The sequence below is a fragment of the Dasypus novemcinctus genome, chromosome 5, assembly GCF_030445035.2.
Source record: "Dasypus novemcinctus isolate mDasNov1 chromosome 5, mDasNov1.1.hap2, whole genome shotgun sequence".
Lineage (NCBI taxonomy): Eukaryota > Metazoa > Chordata > Mammalia > Cingulata > Dasypodidae > Dasypus > Dasypus novemcinctus.
In genome coordinates this window covers 161,265,245-161,287,994 of record NC_080677.1, presented here as the reverse complement: position 1 = coordinate 161,287,994, position 22,750 = coordinate 161,265,245, and the positions used below count along the sequence as shown (strand labels likewise).

General features: G+C 42.0%; 1 protein-coding gene across 1 annotated transcript in view; it reads right to left on the bottom strand.

The window, feature by feature from the left end:
- C5H10orf67 (chromosome 5 C10orf67 homolog) overlaps positions 1-17,517 on the bottom strand; it is a 185,246-nt gene extending 167,729 nt beyond the window's left edge. The window contains exons 1-2 of the mRNA XM_071215493.1: positions 17,463-17,517; positions 9,118-9,238 (exon numbers count right to left, since the gene is read on the bottom strand). Of these exons, the coding sequence (XP_071071594.1) occupies positions 9,118-9,238; positions 17,463-17,488 (147 nt within the window). The 5' untranslated portion in view covers positions 17,489-17,517. The remainder of the gene's footprint in view (positions 1-9,117; positions 9,239-17,462) is intronic.
- Positions 17,518-22,750: the final 5,233 nt, after the last annotated feature.

Genomic DNA, 22,750 nt, shown 5'->3' with positions numbered 1-22,750 from the left:
AGAGAGAGGAGGAAAGGAAAGGAGTCTCAGCTGGCTGCAAAGTCCTGTGAGTAGAGCTGCAAAAGCAGCAGCGGGTGCCCTTCCCCCCACCTATGGGGCAAATTGCAGCCTGTGGACTGCAGCTGCTGTGGACTGCAGTGGCTATGGACTGAGGGGTTGCAGGGATCTTCATCCTCAAGAAAGGGGAGAGGGAAGGACACAGCCTAGAGCAAATTCAGATTTTGGTCAGTGAGCTTGGTCTGTGGCATTGGAGGGGTCTCGCCCTTCCAGACTGGGTGGGGCCACACCATTGTTTGCCCTGAGAGCCAATAGGGAGCTAATTTGCTTCTCAAACACCCTCCCTACTGCCTTGGGTTGGTTGCTGAAGAGACAGATGAAGGGAGGGTGTGGCCAGTCCAGGGAGGAGAACAGCCTCTGAGAAGGCTTTTGTGAGGCTTGGTCAGCCCTGAGGACATTGATTCTGTACCATCCACCTGCCTGAGGAGTTACACTGAATGCATCCCCCCTCCCCCAGCACCTGGAGTCTGAGCTGAGAGGTCTGCTAAAGAGCACTATCTCCTTACCAGACCAGAAAAGTGCACAAAAGGGAAAAATAATAAATAAATAAATAAATTTTTTAAAGCAGCAAGTAGGTATCTTCATTGCCACCCTCTCCAAGACCCTTGGAAAATGGCCTGCACCCCATTACTGGGTCCTTAGCCCGGGCTTGAGCAGTTAAACAGGGGCAATCCTAAATATCTAGAACAAGTTTAACTAAGAGTCAAAGAACAGTGGTAGCATTTACTTAGCAGTAAGTCCCTAGGCAAGTGAGAGAAACTGAACATCAGAGCAAACTCGGTATCTGAATCAGAAGCCTAGACATCAGCAAAAAAATTACAAACTATAATAAGAAAAGGAAGATGTGACTCAGGCAAATGAACAAATCAAAGCTCCAAATAAAACACAGGACTTGAAACAGCTTATCAATGAGGTTCATATAATACAAATCTCCTAAACCAAATCACAGAATTGAGGGCAATATGACTAAAAGAAATAAAACACATTAAGAAGACACTGAGTGAAAACAAAATTTGAAATCCTGGATAGAAAAATAACAGCTTGTGGGAATGAAAAATACAATAAACAAAAGTAAAAATACAATAGAAGCACACAACAGCAGCTTTGAAATCATGGAAGAAAGAACCAGCAATGTAGAGGAAAGAAAACTGAAATTGAAGAAAAAGAAGAACAGAGAAAGAAAAGAATGGAAAGAATTGAGCAGGTTCAGGGAGCTGAATGATAACATGAAGCAGACAAACATATGTGCTATGGGAGTTCCAGAAGAAGAGAAGGGAAAGGGAACAGAAAGAGTATTAGGAATAATAGCTGAAATTTTCCCAATGCTCATTAAAGACATGAATATATGTGTCCAGGAAGCATAGCATGTTCCAATTGGAATAAACCCAAACAGACTTACCCTAAGACATAATATGCAGATTGCCAAATGCTAAGATAAAGAGAAATTCTGAAAGCAGCATGGGAAAAGTGAAATGTCATATACAAGGGATGTCCAATAAGACTTAGTGCAGATTTCACTTCAGAAACTATGAAGGCAAGAAGGCAGTGGTTTGATATAATTATGGTACTGAAAGAAAAACTGCCAGCCAAGAATTCTTTATTCAGCAAAACTGTCCTTCAAATATGATGGTGAGTTTAAAATATCCACAGATGAACAGAAACTTAGAGTTCATAAATGAGAATCAAGCTCTTCAGGAAACACTAAAGGGAGTTCTGCTACAGCCGGAAAAGAAAAGATAAGAGAGGCTTGAAGGAAAGTACAGAAGTGAAGACTATCAGAAAGGGTAACCAAAAAGGTAAAAAGATGGACAAAAATAAGATATGACATATGAAAGCCAAATGATAAAGTATCTGAAGTAAGTAATGCCTTTACAGTAATAGCATTGAATATTAATGGATTAAATTCCACAATCAAAAGACGCAGGCTGACAGAATGGATAAGAAAACATGAGCCATCCATATGCTATCTGCAGGAGACTCACCTTAGACCCAAGGATGCAAATAGACTGAAAGTGAAAGGTTGGAAAAACATATGTCATGCAAATAGTATCAAAAGAGAGCAGGGGTAGCTCTACTGGTGTTGGACAAAACAGACTGTAAATGTGAAAAAGTTATAAGAGATGTAGAAGATCATTATATATGAGTAAAAGGGACTATTCACCAAGAAAGAGTAATAGTCATAAATATCCATGCATCTAACCAGGGGGTCCCAAAAAACATGAGGCAAACTCTGACAAAACTGAAAGGAGAAATAGATGTCTTTACAATAATAATTGGAGACTTTAAAACACTACTCACATCAATAAATAGAACAACTAGACAGAAGATCAATCAGAAAACAGAGAACTTGAACAATACGATAAACGGGTTGGACCTGAGAGACATATACCAAACATTGCATCCTAATCAGCAGGTTATACATTCTTCTCAAGTGCCCATTGATCTTTCTTCAGGATAAACCACATGTTGGACCATAACATGGTTCTCAATAAATTCAAGAGGTTGAAATTACACAAAGCACCATCTCTGATCATAATGGAATGAAGCTGGAAATCAGTAATAGGCAGGAAAGGAAGAAATTCACAAATACATGGAAGCTAAACAAGACACTCCTAAATAATCAGTGGGTCAAAGAAGAAATTGCAAGAGAAATTAGTAGGTATCTAGAAACAAATGAAAATTAGAACACAACATATCAAAACTTATGAGATACAACAAGGACAGTGCTGACAGGGAAATTTATAGCCCTAAATGCCTATATTAAAAAATAAGAAAGAGTTCAAATCAAAGAACTAACTGAACTGGAGAAACTAGAAAAAGAACAGCAAACCAATCCCAAAGTCAGCAGAAGAAAAGAAATAATAAAGATTAGAGCAGAAAGAAATGAAATTGAGAATAAAAGAAAAAAACAATAGAGAACATCAACAAAACCAAAAGCTGGCTCTTTGAGAAAATCAATAAAATTGACAAACCCTTAGTGAGAGAAGACACACACACACACACAAAATCAGGAATGAAAGGGGGCATTATGACTGACCCCACAGAAATAAAAAGGATCAGAAGATATTATGAGAAACTGTATGCCAACATGTTAGACCACCTAGATGAAATGGACAAATTCCTAAAAATGCACAACTTACATTGACTTTACAGGAAATACAGGAACTCAACAAACCAATCTCAAGCAAAGAAGTTGAATCAGTCATCATAAATCGTCCAACAAAGAAAAGTCCAGGACCATATGGCTTCACAGGTCAATTCTACCAAATATTTCTTCACAGGTAAACTCTACTAAATATTTCAAGAAGAATTAATACCAATCCTCTTTAAACTCTTCCAAAAAAATTGAAGAGGAGGGAACATTACCTAACACATTTTATAAAAACAACATTCCCCTAATACCAAAGACAAGAAGATTGTAGACCAATCTCCCTAATGAACACAGATGCAAACATTCTCAATAAAATACTTGCAAATTGAATCAAACAGCATATAAAAGTTATTATACATCACAATCAAGTGGGTTTTATCCCTGGTATGAAAAGGTGGTTCAACATAAGAAAATTAATTAATGTAATACACCACATGAACAAATCGAAGGGGAAAAAAACATGATCATCTCAATTGATAAAAGGCATTTGACAAACTCCATATCCTTTCTTGATAAAAATGCCTCAAACAGTAGGTATAGAAGACAGTTCCTAAACATAATAAAAGGCATATGTGAAAACTGCACAGTCAATATCATGTTCAATGGGGAGAGTTTGAAAGCTTTCTTTCTAAAATCAGGAACAAGGAAAGGATGCTCACTGACACCATTGTTACTGAACATAGTGCTGGAAGTTCTAGCTAAAGAAATTAAGCAAGAAGGAGAAATAAAAGGCACCCAAATTGGAAAAGGAGTAAAGCTCTCACCATTTGCAGAAGACAGGAACCTATATTTAGAAAATCCCAAAACATCTACAACAAAGCTACTTGAGCTAATAACAAGTTCAGTAAAATGGCAAGATACAAGATCAACACACAGAAATCAGCAGTGTTTCTATACATTAGTAATGAGCAAGCTGGAAGGAAATCAAGAAAAAATTCCATTTACAATAGCACCAAAAAGATTCAAATACCTAGGAATTAATTTAATCAGGAATGTAAAAGATCTGTATTCAGAAAACTACAAAACACTGCTAAAAGAAATCAAAGAAAATCTAAACAATGGAAGGACATTCCATATTCATGGATTGGAAGGCTAAACACTGTGAAGATGTCAACTTTACCCAAATTGAATTACAGATTTAATGCAGTATCAATCTCAATTCCAGCAGCCTAAATTTCAGCTGTAGAAAAGTCAATTACCAAATTTATTTGAAAGGGAAAGGGGTCCTGAATAACCAAAAACATGCTAAAATAGAAGAGCAAAGTTGGAGGACTCATGCTCCGTGACCTTGAGGACTATTATAAAGCTACAGTGGTCAAAACAGAATGGTATTGGCATGAAGATAGACACACAAATCAATGGAATCAAATCAAGACTTCAGAAAAAGACCCTCACCTCTATGGTCAACTGATTTTCAGTAGGACTACTAAGTCTACTTTTCTGGGACAGAACAGTCTCTTCAATAAATGGTGCTGGGAGAACTGGATATCCATAACTAAAAGAATGAAAGAGGACTCTTAACTCACTCCCTATACAAAAACCAACTCAAAATGAATCAAAATCCTAAACATAAAATCCAGGACTGTAAAACTCCTAGATGACAATGTAGAGAAAGACCTACAAGACCTTGTAGTAGGTGAGGGTTTCTTAAACCTTATGCCCAAAGCATGAGCAAGAAAAGAAATTATAGATAAACAGGACCTTCTTAAATTAAACATTTCTGCATCTCAATGGACTTTGCGAGGAAGTTAAAAATGCAGACTACTCTGAGAGAGAAAATATTTGGAAATCACACATCCAACAAGGGCCTAATATCCATGATATATAAAGAGATCCTACAAATCAACAATAAAAAGACAAATGACCTAATTTAAAAATGGGCAAAAAACCTGAATAGATATTTTGCTAAAGAAGAAATACAAGTGACAAAAATGAAAGAAATTAAAAAAAAAACGTGAAAAAGTTCAGCATCACTGGCTGTTGGGGAAATGCAAATCAAGGCTACAATGAGATATCATTTCACACCTACTACAAAGGCCACTTTAGAAAAACAGAAAACTCCAAGTGTTGGAGAGAATGTGGAGAGATAGGAATACTTATTCATTGCTGGTAGGAATGTGGAATGGTACAGCCACTGTGGAAGTGTGGTGGTTCCTAAGGAAGTTAGCTATAGATCTACCATGTGACTTGGTAATACCCAGAAGAACTGAGAGCAGTGACATGAGCAGATATCTGTGCACCAATGTTCATAGCGGCATTATTCACAGTTGCCAAAAGATGCAAACAACCCAGGGGGCCATTAACTGATGAATGAATGAAAAAACTGGTATATACACACGATGGAATATTACTCAGCTGTAAGAAGAAATGAAGTTGTGAAGCATATGACAACATGGATGAACCTGGAGGACATTATGTTGAGTGAAGCAAGGCAGTCACAAAAGGACAAATACTGTATGGCTTTGCTATTACGAACTAAATATAATGAGCAAACTCATGGAATTATTAGCTAGACTATAAATGACCAGAGAAAAGAATGTGGTTAGAGAATGGAAAGCTGAGGTTTAATCTGTGCAGAATTGGTAAACATTTGTTTGTAAGTGTTTGGAAATGAACAGAAATGGTGAAAGCACATCATAAGAGTTGTAATTAGTAGCATTAGCATATGGTTATGCTAGTGGTTTGGTTTTTGTTAGTTTTGGGTTCTTTTTGAGTAATGAAAATGCTCTAATATTGATTAAGGTGATGAATGCATAACTTGGTGATTATACCAAGTGCCACTGATTATACACTTTAGATAAATTATATGGTTGATGAACCCCCCTCCCCAAAAATAATAGGGTGGATTAGGGGGAAAATACACCAAATGTTAAGATTCAGACTATAGTTAGTAGTAATATTTTGATGATACTCTTTCATAATTTGTTACAAATGTTTCATAACAATCCATGTATTTGTGGTGGGGTGATGTATGGGAGCTCTGTATGATGTTTTGCATGTTTGTTTTGTAAGATCACAACTTTTGTTATACACTTATTGCGTGTGTATGTACATGTATGAATGATATACTCAATAAATTGCTTTTAAAATGAAAAAATAAAGTATAAGAAAAGAATCGTATAGGGCAATTTCACTTATGAATATAAATGGAAAATAATAATAGAATAATAGCAAACTAAATGCAGAAATGCTAAAAGAAATATTATGATCAAGTTGGAGTCATTCCAGGATTTCTAGAATGATGAAATATTTTAAATTCAATGAATTTATCCCACCACATAGCTAGAGAAAGGAGAAAAACCATATGACCATATGATCCATGAAAAGCATCCAAATCCCTTCATTTGTAATTTTTTAAAATGTCTTTTATTAATTAGAAATATAAGGAAATATCCTTTGCCTTAGAATCAGATTAAAATTGGATTAGAATTTGGTTCAGCTCTATAAAGAATTCGAAATAACAGAAACCTACATGAGAAGTAAATTCATTTCTCTTTCACTAGAAATCTGTATAGACTGAAAATGGTTTTAAGGTCCTCCTATCTAGTTACTCTGCTGTGTGCTGCCTCAACCCCATGGTCCACCTCGGTGCATCACGTTATAGGGAGGAAAGGGGGAGAGAAGTAAAATGAGAAAGGTGCATGACAGCTGTGTGTTAAAGAAGATTCTCCAAAACTGCCATGTAACATTTCCATCTAAATCCTAGTGACAAGAACTTCATCATAGAGACACACCTAGCTGCAAGGAAATAAAACTATAAAACTTTTCTGAAGGCAAAAAGACCTAAATAAATTGACAAGTGTATAGGAAAAAAGGTACTCTCAAAAGTTAGTATTGGAGGGTAACTATATGTCCACATGCAAAAGATTGAAACTGTACCCTTACCTCACACCATATATAAAAAGAAACTCAAAACTGATCAAGACCTACACATGGTACTAAAACCATAAAACTCTTAGGGGAAATTATAGAGGAAAACCTTCATGACCTTGGATTTGGTAGTGATTTCCTAGATATGACGCTAAAAACATGAGCAAAAAAATAAAAAATAGATAATTTCACCAAAATGGAAAACTTCTGTGCATCAAAGAACGTTATCAAAAAAGTGAAAAGACAACCTACAAAATGAGAGAAGACAGTTGCAAACCATATATTTAAGGAGGGTTTAATAGACAGAATACGTAAAGAACTGTTACAACTTAACAAAGAAGGGTAACCCATTTAAAAGTGGACAAAGGACTCCACAGAAGATAAGCAAATGTCCAATAAGGACATGAAAAGATGCTCAGCATTGTTAGATCTTAACAGAAGGCAATGCAAATGAAAAGCACAATGAAATACCATATCACACCCACTAGAAGAGCTATTATTTTTTAAAAATAGCCATTAAATAACAAGTGTTGGAGAGATGCAGAGAAGTAGGAGCCTTCACACGTTGTTGGGAATGTAAAGGAGCAGCTACTGTGGAAAACAGTTTGGCAGTTCCTCAGAAAGTTGAACCTAGAATTACCATATGACCCAGCAATCCCACTTGTAGGTATATACCTGAAAGAATTGAAAACAGGGACTACAACAGATATTCGTACACCAATATTTATAGCAGCATTATTCAAATAGCCAAAAGGTAGAAGCAACCCAAGTACTCCTCAACAGATGAATGGATAAACAAAATGTGGTATATCCATAAAATGGAATTATTCAGACAAAAAAAGGAATGAAGTGTTGATACATAATACAACATGAATTACTCTTGAAGACAGCATGTTGAATGAAAGAAATCAAACACAAAGGGACAGATATTGTATGATTACATGAAATAACTAGAATATGCAAGTGCATGTAGACAGAAAGTTGTTACAGTTTACCAGGGATGAGGAGAGGGAGAATGGAGAGTTAATAGAAATGGGGACAGAACTTCTTTTTGGACTGTTGGGAAAGTTCTGGTAACAGATGATGGTGATGGTAGTACAACATTGTGAATGTAATCAATACCTCTGAATATTATACTTGGAAGTGGTTCAAATGGAAAATTTTGAGTTGTATATATTCTACCATAATAAGAATTTCTTTTTAAAAAGTTCCTGGTGGGAGTGTAAATTGGTATAATATCTATGCAGGGTGATTTGGCAATATGCTTTGAAATGACTAATGCATACATCCTGTGACTCAGAAATTCCACTTTTAAGAATTTCTGACACAGATTTACTATTGCATGACTATGTACAGGATTATCCCTTGCAGTCAAAGATTAGAAATATCCATCAATGGGGGGATAGTTAAATAGATAATGAACATTCACAAAATGTAATAAAATGTGCTTGTGAAACCAACAAGGAAACTCACCATGTACCGGTATGGAATGATTTCCAAGTTATATTGTTGGGTGAGAGAAAAAAACAATCAAAACCAAAATACAGAATAATACTTATACTAGTATATTACTTCATGTGACAGTTCTATTGATTTAGGGATTTTAATAACTCTTGCATCTGATGTATATGAAATTCCTGTTTCTTTACAATCATAATATCCAAAGGCAATATTAGAAAATGTCCAAGATTTGGCAAAGTTGCCTGGTGGCAGCTACTCATTCTCTTCATTCTTCTATATATGCCAAAACTATTTTATCATTTTTAAGTATCATAAACAGAAAATTTTTACAAATGTCCAAAGGATTTCAGAGTGTAATTAAACTTCACTAAGGCAACATATATTAATATATGTATCACGTAAATATAAATAGCAGCTTATATCAATATTTATAAAGAAATACAACTAATGTCATTCCAGTCCAATTTGTAAAAGATGTTAATAAAAGTTTAATGATTTAAATTCTGCCAATTCAAGGGACATAAAGACAAAGAATACCAGAAATTATCTCAGAAGTTTAGAGATAAATCAAAATTTACCTGTACAAGCTTCTGTGTAGTTGTACTCAACTCTTTTATTGGCAAAATTTCACTAGAATCTGTTTGAGTCGCATGGTCTGTGGTGAAAAAGCCAATCTTTAAATTATCTGAAATGTTAAGTCTGAAAAAAAAATGGAGATAAAATGGGCTCTATATAAAAGCTATTTCCATAAATTTATGTTAGTGCATATAGTTGGTGTAACTCATGGTATATATTAAATATCCTAAGGGCTTGGTGAATTGAGGCAAGCTTCCCTGTATTATCTGCTATGATTTGGGGATTTCCCCAGAACTGTGCAGGATTATCAGATTCCGAGGTATGGCAGTTTGAGTTTATTTATGAATCCAAAAAAAAGAAAGATTCTGATTGTAAACTAATCTATTCCTCTGGGTGTGACACCCTTTGTCTGTATTAAATTCAGCTGAAGGGGCTTTGATTAGATTACCTGTTAAGATTAGAGCTTTTTGATTGCCTATGTTAGTAAAGCATGATTCGGTTGAGTCGCCACCCCTGGCTGAGTGCTATAAATGGACACACAAGCAGACGCACAGAGGAGAGAACGTTGTCATTTTTGATCCTGCCATGTGACAGAGAGAAGGCTCAAATAGCTAAAGTCCCAGGAGAAATGGGCCATTTGGCTGAAAGCCTACAGTTGATCTTGGGAAGAGAGCCGGGACTGAAAAAGGAAACCCTGGGAAACAGCCCTGCGCCAGCCTGCAGCAGAGATCAGGAAGAAGCTGGGTCCACGGAGCCTCAAGAGGAAGAGGAAGCCAGAGGGGAAGGCTGGAACCTCGCAGAGATCGCCACCTTCTTCCTTCAACACGTGGCAGCTGACGTTGGAGAGAAAGCACCTCATATGGTACCTTGATTTGGACTTTTCATGGCCTTGGGACTGTAAGCTTCTACCCCAAATAAATACCCTTTTTAAAAGCCAATGGATTTCTGGTACTTTATATCAACAATCCTTTGGCAGACTGATATTGTAAATAAAAGGATTAGAAAATAAAAAAGAAACCTAACAGAAATTATGGGGATGAAAGGCACAATAATGGCTATTAAAATACTCTAGAGTTATACAACTGCAGATCTGAACAGGCACAAAAAAGAGTAAGTGAACTAGAAGAAAGGATGATCAAAATCATATAGTCAGAAGAACAGACAGAGAAAAGAATAGAAAAAAACTGAGCGGGTCTTAGGAATTTGAGAGACAGCATGAAGCAGACACATCGTGGAAGTCTCAGAAGGAGAAAAGAATGGAAAGGGGGCAGAAAGAATATCTGGAGCTACAAAGGCTGAAAAAATCATTTTAGATCTGATCTGATTATTTCAGGAGCCCATTTTCTTTTCTCACTAGCACAGTACTGTTGGGAGAGGTCCATGGCCTTGAACGTCCCTGCACATTCTTTCTGGGGATGCTGAGAAAACAAAGCCCTGATCACTCTCCCCAGGCCATTTTTTGGGGCTGCGTTGGCAGCTGACCACCTTGAGGATGAGGTAACGGCTCCCCCTGCCCACTCCTGACAAGAGGCAGGCTGCACATGCTTCCTAGCAAAGTGGTAACACCCCCAAGCTCCACCGAGAGTACCAGGCTCCACCCTGGGTCCTTTGCGTCACAGCCCTGGGACTTAGGGGGCATAGCAAATGAACAGGAAGCTCAGGCAACTGCTTTCGTCATGATAATAGTCTTTTGTCTCTAACCCAAGAGTCTTGTATCTGTTCTCACCCACCAAGAAAATGTAAGAGGTTGACCTAGTTTGTAAATAGGGTAAGATCTCAAACCTTACAGAGTCCTCAACAAGTATCTGGACCATAAATGATGTTGTGTTGAGTGTCTTTAAAGATGACAATGAGTGAAATGAAAATGATCAACTGAAAACATTATGAAGGTTTATGATTTTGTTTACTTAAAAGTCTATAGTCATCTTTGAAAATCACTTCTGAAAACCACCATGTTAAAATGAAGTATGATACTATACTGCACTATAGAAATAGATGAATCATAGGATCCACTGTTGTCAAAATTAAACAGTTCTTAAAGCAGTTTATAGAAATTGAGATTAAAGCAATTTTTAAGTAGTGATGACATAAAATTTCAAGGTAACTGCCCCTGCTATTTTCAAAGACAACAACAGTTCTAATTGTATGTGACCCTTTTTTCCTTAGCATATGTGTTTTATAAATTTCAAAGAAATTCTTTTTTATGATATATTTAGGGATGTCCTCAAACAAGAAACAAAAATGAAATCATTACATCTTCAAATAAGTGTGCCACAAAATATAGGTAATAAAGTAAAAGTTTCATATCTCATATCACCTACCATAAAAAAATAAATAAAAGAGGTTCAGGGTTTGGTAGGTCTTTTTTTAATTTTGGAGGCAACATATACCACATTCATGTATGCTACTTCAACCTATCTTCCAAGTCACAGGTCGAGCTTCCTGTTTCTATTGGAGATTACAGTAAGAAAAACTTCTGCAGTAGTTCAGGCAGATGCTTCAGCCTTCAAAGTGTCTATAACAAGTAGGGGAGATCTATGGAGTTTCTGGCAATATCAGTGAGCAAATCAAAGTGCAGGCCTCTGGGATTTTGGAACAAATCTCATGTCCTCTTCTGCAAATAATGATTCTTCTTTTGAGTTATAGCTTCTGGCTTGCAACTGAGCCTTGGTAGAGATTGAATGACTACCCATGGGACATCAGGGGACCATATGGCCTGATTTTCCTACAATAAACTGGGTTTTGTCTGACCCATCAAACCACAAGATTGGGCATATGCAGCATCAACCTATCATCAAGTAGAAACAGTGTAGGAGAGACCAGGCTCAAGCAGAAGGCCAGAAAAGTGCATAAGTGGGTAGCTGCAAAGCTAATACTGACTCCTTCTGTGCTGCCTTCTCTCCGCACTCTATACCTAGAACCTCATGGAAAGTTCCTTAGGATTGGCTTACTAAGGAAGAAAATACTCAAGCCTGGTTAACAAGGGTATCTGCCACCAGCAGGTACACAGCTATATTCTTGTGGCCCCGCTCAGAGGTGCCCCTGAAGCACAGTATGGATAGAAAATCCTCTCAGTCTATAGAACTTGAAGGAGTACATTGGGTTCTCCACACTTTTGGATGAGAGATGATCAGAAGTACATATCTATACTAACTCATGGGCAGGTGCTGAAGTTTTGGCTGGATGATCAGGAACTTGGAAGAAATAAAATTGGAAGGTTGGTGACAAGGAAGTCTGGAGCAGAGTTCCATGGATGAACCTTTAAGAAAATGGCATAGACTGTGCAGATATTTGTGCCCCATGTGGATGCTTATTAAAGGTATCCACTGTAGCAAAAGGACTCAATAATCAGATTGAAAAAATGATATGCTCAGCTTCTTTCCACAGCCACCTCAGTGCTTGCCCACCGGCCCTGGAACAAAATGGTCAAGGTGGCAGGGATGAAGTTCAAGAACATGGACTTACCCTCACCGAGGCTGGCATGGCAACCTTGTGCCTCATGTGCTAATGGCAGGATCTTTCCTGACCCCCTACGTGGCAGTGTTAACCAGGAGGAAAGCCAGCCACCAGGGCAAGTGATAGCACTGACCCCCTCCCATCCTGAAGGAGAGAGAACCATCCTCATTGGAAAAAGCACATAATCTGGAGATGGATTTGCATTCCCGGCCCATAGTGCATCTGCCAGAACCACCATCCACAATGTCACAGAATGCCCATTCCACCACCATGGGATTCTACAAAGCATCACTGGTGACAAGGAACTCATATTGCCATAAAGGAAGGATAGCAATGGATTTGTGCCCATGGAAGTAACTAGTCATGACATAATCCCATCCCGCAGCAGGGCTGGCCTAATGGAAAGGTAGAATGGCTTATTAAAAGACACAGGGGAGTGGCTGTAGCTCAAGTGGTTGAGAGCCTGCTTCCTGGGTTTGATCCCCCATACCTCCTAAAAACAAAAATCAAACAAAAGAAAAAAAACAAACTCTTATTTGAGGATCAGATGTAGCTTAGTGGTTGAGAGCCTGCTTCCCATGTACAAGGTCCCAGTACCTCCTAAAAACAAAAACATGGGAGCAAATGTGGCTCAGGCAGTTGAGTGCCTGCTTCCCACATGGGAGGTCCTGGTTTCAGTTCCTAGTGCCTTCTAAAAGCAAAAAACCAAACACACAGCAAACAAATGAAACACCATCTCGGGGGGCCTATGTTGCTCAGTGGTTGAGCGCCAGCTTCCCACGTATGAGATCTAGGGTTCAATCCCAGGCCCCAGCGCCTCAAAAAACATACACAAAGGAAACAGAAAACCCCACAGTAGAGCGACAGTACCCGACAGGATGGGGTTCTGTCTCATGGGACGCAGTAGGTGCTTTGAGTCATCCCATGGTGCTCTCTCTCCCACAGCCAGACTACACGAGCAAGTGATGAAAGAGGAAGAGACTCCTCTCACTATCATGCCTAATGCCCTACTCACAGCATTGTCCCTTTCTGTTCCAGCAACTTTAAGATCTGCTGGTTTGGAGGTCTTCGTTCCCCAGGTGAGAATGCTTCTACCAGGAAACAACAACGGTTCCACTGAACTAGAGGATGAGGCTTCCACCAGGCCATTTGGGGAACCTCATGCCACTGAACCAAAAGCAGAACAAGGGGTTTCTCTACTGGCTGAAATGGTTGATTCTGATTACCAAGGGAGAAAGTGGGCTATTGGTACACAATGGAGTCGAGAAGGACTGTGTCGGGAGCCCAGGGGATCCTCTGGGGTGCCTCTTTGAAAGACACCAGAAAGAGCTTAATGGAAAAACAGCACAACAAGCAAAAGGCAGGACTACCGAGGACCCTGGGCCTTCAGGAATAGAGACCTAGAGCACCTGGCTGGGGGAAGAGCCTGCCCGCCCACCCTTGCAGCAAGCCTCAGTCTCTTGGCCACTCGGCAAACATCCTGCAGACCGGCTCTAGCCTGTACCTTCTGGCAATTTCTTTGCCACCAGCTGGCTGGGGGCTTCATGGGAGACATGCCCTCTCCAAGGAAGTCATAACCCAGTGGGTGGGGTTGTAGGTATGGGAGACTCTTTTAAGTTCTTGGTTCCACCCCTGTTTACCTTCCCTCACCCCTGGAGGTACCAGCTGCTACCTGCATTTCTATACTATACTCCTTGGTCTGCTTTCACAGCCCTTAGTAGTCAGTCACCTTTTACTACTTTAAGACCCTTCTCATTATATTTCCTCTGCTCAAATTCCTGGTGTGGCTTCACTCCCCTGTCTGGACCTTGAACACTTTATCAATAAAATAATCACCAACAGCGAGGAAGCTGCGTGCAGCCGCCTGCACCAGCCTGAGGTTTATGCTCCTCACCCCTGCGCGTTTAACAGGGCGACAGCTGCATCCTTCCTGGTCTAGCAATGCATCCCTTACTTCCCCAGTGCTGAGCTGCTGCTTTTTACTCTTCAACTTCAGTTTTCATTAAGCTTGTGCATTTACTTTCTTTCCTTCCCATTTTAAGCAAATGACTTGCTGGGGGTTGCAAGCCAGTGGAGTGTAGATAGACTGGTATAAATACATATTTTTTTTTCAGGATATGAGTTAGACACTTAGAATGATGTTTTCAGCTTTTCTTTCTGGTGCCATAAACGGAATATGTAATATAATATTTTAAAGTCAGTTCCAATAATTTCATAGATTCTTCCTCCAGAGTATCTGAAAAGACTATTAATTCCTATGTACTGAGTACTTAACTTGTGCCGTGTACTTTGGTAAGATATATGTATTAATGCACGCATTTTCCACTTGGGTAATCCTTCCTGTTATGGACTGAATTGTGTCCACCCAAAAAGACACGTTCAACTCCCCACCCTAGGGCTGGGAATGAGACAGTATTTGGAAATCACATCTTTGAAGATGTGATTAGTTAAGACAGGCCACAGTGGACCACCTGATCCCTGAGGAGGAGTGGACAATGAGGACACAGAGACAGGGAGGCACAACCATGTGACAGAGGCAGGAACTGAGTTATGCCCCAACCCAAGGAACGTCCTAGATGGCCAGCCACCCCCAGAGCCCACCTCCACGTGGACTTGCAGCCCCAGAGCAATCGGAGGTAGTTTGCTTCAGCAGTGCCAGTCAGCTACAACGCTCCCAACGGTCACGAGAGGCGATTAAACGCTCTCATTTTAACGTGGTTGAAACAGAGGTTCAAAAAGAGCACATAGCTGGTCTAAGCATCAGCCTGGAAGTGGTGGGTTCATACTCCACCTTCCCTGGAGGGACAGGTCCGTGAATCAGCCCTAACTTTTCTATGCCTGATTCAGAAAGATCAGGCTCATTCAGAATCTAAGTGAAGCAAGAAGGATCATTCTTCAGCTTCCTTTAAAATTCCAAAGGTCTCCAATTTTAGATGACAAACCCCTGCCTAGAATGGAAGTCCACATCACAACAAATTAGCTAAGTGCCTCCTACACAGTCCTTATTTATAGTCTCAGCAGTTCTATTTCTGAATAAAATGTTGGTTGTTATGCATAAAATACAGTCTTGAAAAGATAACAATTATGCCTTTAATAAATTAAATAACAAATATAACATGTTAATTTATTCTAGAAAACATGTCCATAATAGAATGCAATGACAATTCCCCTGGGATTCTAGAATAGCCCATCCTAACAAATGTTCCTTAATGAATGAGTCAATGAAAACAGCATTAGGTGGGCTGAACTTTCACTGTGGTTAACTGTCCAATTTCAAAGGAAGAGAAATTGCTTCCCTTTCTTCCACTGCAGAGAACACACAATTCTGATGTGTCCCAAGGCTCACAGACCTCTTGTCCACGTAGCTCACTTCTAGTGACCTCATCAAATCTCATAGCTTTAAATACCATCTTTGTCCAATTCCTCCCAATGGATGTCGCCCGCCTGAACCTTTTTTCTGAACTTCAGACTCATGTAGCCATCTGCCGCCTTCGCCTAACCAGATGTCTAACAGTCATGGCCAACACAGCGTGCCTAAAACTAAGCTGCTGACATTTCCCAAAACCTGCTCCCCTTCCCAGATGGTGGCAACTCCATTCCTCCAGTTAATCAGATCAAAAACCTTAGAGTGTTTCCCAAGCCTCTGTCACCCCACCTTCTCATTCATCTAGAATCTGTCCTATCACCCCACTCTCCATATACATCTAGAAACTGCTAATTCTCCCCACTTCCAAGGCCTGTTCCCACCACTCTTGTCTTTCCTGAAGAATATTGGGTTAGACCCCCAACAGGCTCCCTGCTTCTCCCTGGCCTCATTGTCATCTATTATCAAGCACTCAGTCATCCAGTTGAAAGGCAAATCAGACTACACCTCCCCCCCTGCTCCCAGCCCTTCCCCGCCCGCATCTCATTCAGAGTACAAGCTGAACTCCTCAGGAGCTGCAGCGCCCTAACAGGTGCCCGCACCTGTGCCCTCTCCCTGCTGCAGCCCCCTGCCCCCTCTTGGCCCCCTCCCCCGCTGTTCTTAGGACCCCCAGGCACACCCCCTCCCCATTCCTGTTCTCTCTGCCTGGGGGGCTCCCCCTGCTTATCTACATGCCCCACCCACCACACACCTGCTTTGCTCTGCCCCTCCCTGCTCTCTTCCCCCTTCAACACTGGTAACTTGCTGACACGCTAGAAAACGAACTCGTTTATCTTGGTATTATGGGTCCCTGACTGCAAAACTTTCCCACACCCTGTATCTAGGTACGCTGCAAAGAGGGGGGTGGGGGCATATGGGGACCTCTTATATTTTTTGAATGTGACATTTAAAAAAAAGAGAGGTAAAAAAAAAAAAAAAAAGATGAAGTCATGGAATGCTCACAGAACCCGGGAAGTGGGCGCTGCCAAAGTCGCCATCAGCGTGAGCCTGGGTGGCTCGCGGGGAGGGAGCCGCGGGGAGGAAGTCAGCTGGTGGGCCGCTGGGCCCCGGAGGAGCCGCTGGGATCCGAACCCGCACAGGTGTCACCCAGGCCGCGCGGCTCCCGGGTCCTGGCTCCCGGCAAACACTGATAAATTTCAGAAACCCAAGCGGAGGAAGAGTGCCTAAGGCGGGGGTGGGGACTGGGGAGTTGGTACTTGACCGGTACGCGGTTCTCTTTGGGGCGATGGCAAAGTTGGGGTAATGGATGGTGGGGAGGATAGCGCCACGCTGGCTGATGGACACCCCTGAATTGTGTTCTTGAGAGTGGTTCGAACGGGAAACGTTAGGGTCTTTATACATTACCAAGGGAGGGAGGGAGCGGGGAAGAAACTGGCCCCCGGGCACCCGTGCGCCCGGAGGGGGCAGGGCAGGGCCGGGCGCGCGCGGGAGGGCGCGGGCGGGAGGGCGCGCGCGGGCGGGCGGCACCTGGGGTTGGCCTGGAATTCCTCCATGGCAGCCCCGAGGCCCTCGAAGAGCTGGCGGTACCCCTCGGTTTCGGGCGCGTCGTCGCCCAGGCTCGCCATCCCCGCTTCTGGGGGCTCAGGCCAGAACCCCGCGTCCGTTGCCACGGCGACTCCTAGGGAACCCGCGGGCGCTGGGAGCCGCGGCCCCGGGAGCGGGCGGACCCCCGGGCGGCGCTGCCCTCCCGCACGCCGCGGGCGGGACCACCACGCGCAGCGCAAGCTTACGCGTCCCGGGGGAGAGCCGAGGCCGCGGGGGAAGCCGGCCGCGTGCCCCAGCCCGCAGGCCTCCCTGCCGTCTGCACCCCTGCGGTGGCCCGCGCCCTTGGCGGGCTGGGAGGCCGGCGCTCCCTCCTCCGCGGACCCCTCTCCACGCGCGCGTGCCACGGAGAGGTCAGGCTCCGTAGAAGGGAAACAGTGGACCCCCTAAAGGCGCGGCTTTTCAAACGGTGCCTGTTGCTCTCGGAGGAGGGAGGCTGGCGGCTGCGGAAGGTCTCCACCTGCCCCTTTATTAGAAACGCAGGCGTTCCTGGGGATCAGTTCCTTGCAGAGATTAAACAGGCCTATATTCCTAGGTAATCTGGAGGTCAGAACGGTGTGTGGAATTCATTTTTACTCACCTTCTATAGTAATAACAGAAGTTTCTTAGTTTTTTTCCAGCATTTTTTTATTGTACTTTTTCAAAGATACTTAGATCACAAAAAATGTTACATTAAAAAATACAAGAGGTTCCCACATACCTCTCTCTCTCTCACACACACACACACACACACTTAAACAGCCTTTTTCATCATTGTGGCACATCCATTGCATTTGGTGAATACATTTTGGAGCTCTGCTGCACAGCACAGAATAAAGTTTACATTGTAGTTTACACTCTCCCCCAGTACTTTCAGTGGGTTATGGCAGAATATAGAATGCCCATCATCTGCCCCTGAAATATCGTTTAGGACAACTCCAAGTCCTGAAAAGGCCCCCACATCACATCTCTTCTTTCCTCTCCCTGCCCTCAGAAACTACCATGGCCACTTTCTCCACATCAATGCTACAGTTTCTTCCATTACTAGTCACAATAGTTCTATAGTAGAATACTAGTAAATCCACTCTATATGCATATTTTATTGCTCCATTCTGTGGACCCTGGTGATGTCCACTCCACATCTATATTGAGAGGGGGCTTAGATCCCACATGGTTGATGGATGTGATTCTCCTGCTTGGAGTTGTGGGCACTCTTGGTTTCCTGGTGTGGTGGCTGGCCATCTTCACCTCCGTGTTAGCTGACCTAGGTAAGTCCAACAAACTGGAGAGTAGGAGTTGCAACTCTGCTGAGGCTCAGGGCCCACCTGGCACATGGCTAGTCCAGAGGTTCAAGTCTCCTGGGTATACACCAACCTCAGCACCAACCACAGGTTCAGTAAAAGTGACTGAAGAGGCATGTGTAGAAAGGTCACATCTAAGTCCAACTCCATCATACTCAGGAACACAAATTCCAAAGTAGGGCCCACTGACAAGGCACTGAACTCCAGAACCAGCTGCCTGACCATAGAACCTGTGTGTCTTCATAGCCCTCAGAAGCACCAGTACCTGGGGTTATATCTACTTTGGCTGTCTCTGGGATCCTGCTGAGGCATGTGTAAGTGTGATCCCTCTGATGACCTCCTGGCTCTTTTTTGAAGACTTTTAGCCATATAATCTCATTTGTCCTTACCATTTCCCCCTTTTATTCAAGGTCTTTTTCTAGTTGCATCACCAGTTAGTGATTGGTAGTAATCCCTTGGTGCCAGGGAGGCTCGTCCCTGGGAGACATGTCCCACACTGGGGGGAAGGTAATGCATTTACATGCTGAATTTGGCTTAGAGAGAGGCCACATTTGAGCAACATGGAGGCTCTCAGGAGGTAACTCTTAGGCACCCTGCAGCTCTAGGCCTAGTTGAAATTTCAGGCACAAAAGCTCATAAGCATAGTCATCAGTATTAAGTACTCATCATTGGACCATCCTTCTTCTCTGATCTTTGCCCTTGCACTTGGGGGGTTGTTGCTGTTCCACTGGGGAATGTGACAGAGCTCCCCTGGTTAGGAACTCAGCACACTCTCAGTTGTCATTACCCAATGTGTTGCTTGTCCTTTGGTGTAGATTATGGATCATTTATTAACAACTGATGAGACCCCTGTGTCTGATAGCAGTATGTCGTTGCCCCCATCTTAGCACTAAGCATATTACATCTCCATTTCCACATCATCTGCAGGGAAAGAACATTTTTCCTTCTCTCTCTTATAATAATAATTGACAAAGATGGTTTGCATATTGGAAGCTCAAAACAGAAAGAAAAATCACTTCAGCATTATCACTCCTCTTATCTTTATTTAAAGGTAAAGATGAAGTAAGAGCCTGCAATGCCAAAAGAATCTGTGAAAGTCAGCGTTATTGGGGGAGGTAAAGAGAGGAGAGAAAAAAAAAATTGCCTTTTCTATATGGAGGTGTTTAGTTTTGAAATCTAACTCCAAAATTTACTATTATACCTTTGGGAAATTTTTATCATATAGTCAAGAAGTATTTTAAAAGAAAGAAATTTACATATCTATAATACATATTTTTCTTAAGTGATTTTTTAATGCATATAAATGTTTAAAATAAGGAGTAAAATGCCAAGATAAAATTAAAAACCTAATCCTTTTACAACTAGGCCAAGACAGTGAAAAGAAGAGCCATTGGCTCTTTCACTAATGCAATTATAAATGAATATTTGGTGGGACTGTGGGTTTACACCATCCCCATAAAAACATGGCAGCAACAAAATATCTTTGCTCAAAACCATGCTAGAGCAGATCAAGGAGTTTCAGATTGCAATGTCTAGGAGAACAAGAAATGGTAGTGATTGTTTCTGAACCAATGAGGCCTTCGAAGAGTGGGCGTTTCTTCCTTCTCAACCACCACTAAGAAGTTTTTCACTTGTTAAGAAGATTTTCACTTGTTAAATGAACAGGAGTTAGAACATAATTTTAACAGTGAAGAATACTTCTAGGAAACATGTATGTATAGAAATATAATGCGTACTTACATGAAAAGATCACATACTAATTATTAAAAATGATAGTAGCTCAGGTTAAATAGCATGAGGATTTGATTAAGGGTCGAGGGCTGACTCTAAACCCAGTAATTTATGTATATTCCATTGGATAGAATCAGGTCTATTGCCTAATAAAAGCCAAGAGGTTTCAGGGTAGGTTTGTAATTTAAATTCTTCTAGATAGTCATTACACGTGGAGGGCCTCTTTTTCTTTCTATGATTAGGTGGTGTGGGCCCTGCTCTGTAAACTTGTTTGATGTCATGCTTCATCCGTCCATAACCAAAGCTCTTAACCAAGGGTTTGGAAAGGAAATAGTCAGGTCCTTAGCCAGGGCAGCATTATGCTGCTACAGCCAGTATCACTCAGCCTTTTATGAAAACTCCCAAGACTCGACCGTTTTTCATCTAAACCTTGCCGCAGTTAGAAAGCGTATCCACTTGTCAGAAGTCTTACCGTGAGTGTCTGTCACCTGGCAAAGGCTGAAAACCAAGATGGGAATCACAGCCTGGGGTCTGAGCAGGCACGACCTTGGCGTGGATTTGGGGCTCTTTCTGCCAAATGCCCGAGTGCTGTATAGGGGCTTTCTCTATTTGGAGACAAATTGCGATCACCACCCTTTAAAAGATGGGTGAAACAGTAGCGTTTAGCCACCTGCAAAAATCAGCCCACTTGAGAGAGGATTTGTATATCTGCTGCTGCAGGAACTTGCCAAGTTCAGTCAAATGCCCAGAGCGAGCCTCCATGACTAGAACGGAACCTTGGAGAGCTGTCACCCTTCCTTGCAATATGCTTTGAGGCTGGTCTGAGAAAAGTAGACGTCTAAACAGAGAGTAAAAAGGCAGTTGCAGGGAAGGGGCTGCAACTCAGTCAGGGCTCCCGTCCACCATATGGGAGGCCTTGGGTTTGTGTCCTGTGGTCTCCTCGCGAAGACAGGCTTGCCTGCATACCTCAGAGTGCCGCCGGGCCACAAGTGCTGCGAAGAGCTGACTCAGCAAGGTGATGCAACAAAAAGGGAGACAAGTAAAAAAAAACACACACAGAAGAGTGCACAGCGAATGGGCACAGAGAGCAGACAACAAGCAAGCCTCAAGGGGGGAGCGGAATAAATAAAAATAATAAATACAGACTCACAGAAGATCACACTGCAAATGGACACAGAAGAGCAGACAGCAAGCAAGCCACAAGGGGGGGGGGAGCAGTTGCTATATTTCATCCAGTCTAACGTTCTGTCAACTGTACTGCATGTCAAAAAAGACAACTGCCAATTATAATTACTCCTTGACACACCATCGATTGTGCGATCTACCATAATTTCAAAGATGTGAAATTGTGAAAAAGGTGAACCTTGGAATCAATGAAATAAGGTTAAGTAATAATTGATCGACAGAGACCCTGTCTGGGGCTGCATTGCATCAGCTCGTAAAGGATGCCCTCTCTCGAGCAGCGGGACGGTCACAGGGCTTTTCCATAACGTGGAATAACCACCCACCGAGCACCATCTAGTGCTCTTTGCCCTATTTCCCATGTCACAAGGCAGCCTGCCGATTACTGATTCAGTTTCTCAGCACGTGGCTTCCCAAGGAAGAGCTGATCTCAATAGCAAGCGTGTGATTTTGGCTAGCGTGAATGTTCCCCCGTAGCCTGATGTAAATAAGCTGATACGATGCAGAGTCTAGACCTGTGGCTCAGAGCCAGCAGGAGCCACCAACACCAGCAGCTCAGCCTTTCCCTGGGAGATGGGCTGCACCCTGCCCGGGTTCTTCTGACCCTGCAATCTTAGGCGCTCTTCGTTGTTCTTCACATTCAAACTCTATCTCTGAAACGTGCGACCAGAAAACTCTAATTTAGCGATTTTTTACAAATAGGAGAATATTGTAGTGTGAAACCCAGGTTTGTTATTACTATGATGTCTCTTTTCTTACTTAAAAGTTCTTCAGGATCTACTAAGAGTTATTAAGTGCACATTACGTAGCTTTTGCTCACACCAAGTGCCGATCGAGAATATGCAGTCCAGAGCGGCCCACTTTCTTAGTCTGCAAGGCTGCTATGGCACATACCATGCAGTGGGTTGACTTATGGCACATACCATGCAGTGGTTGACTTAACAGGAAGTCCTTGTCTCCTGGTTTTGGAGACTAGAAGTGCAACGTCACAGCAACAGCAGGCCAGGCTGTCTCCTGGAG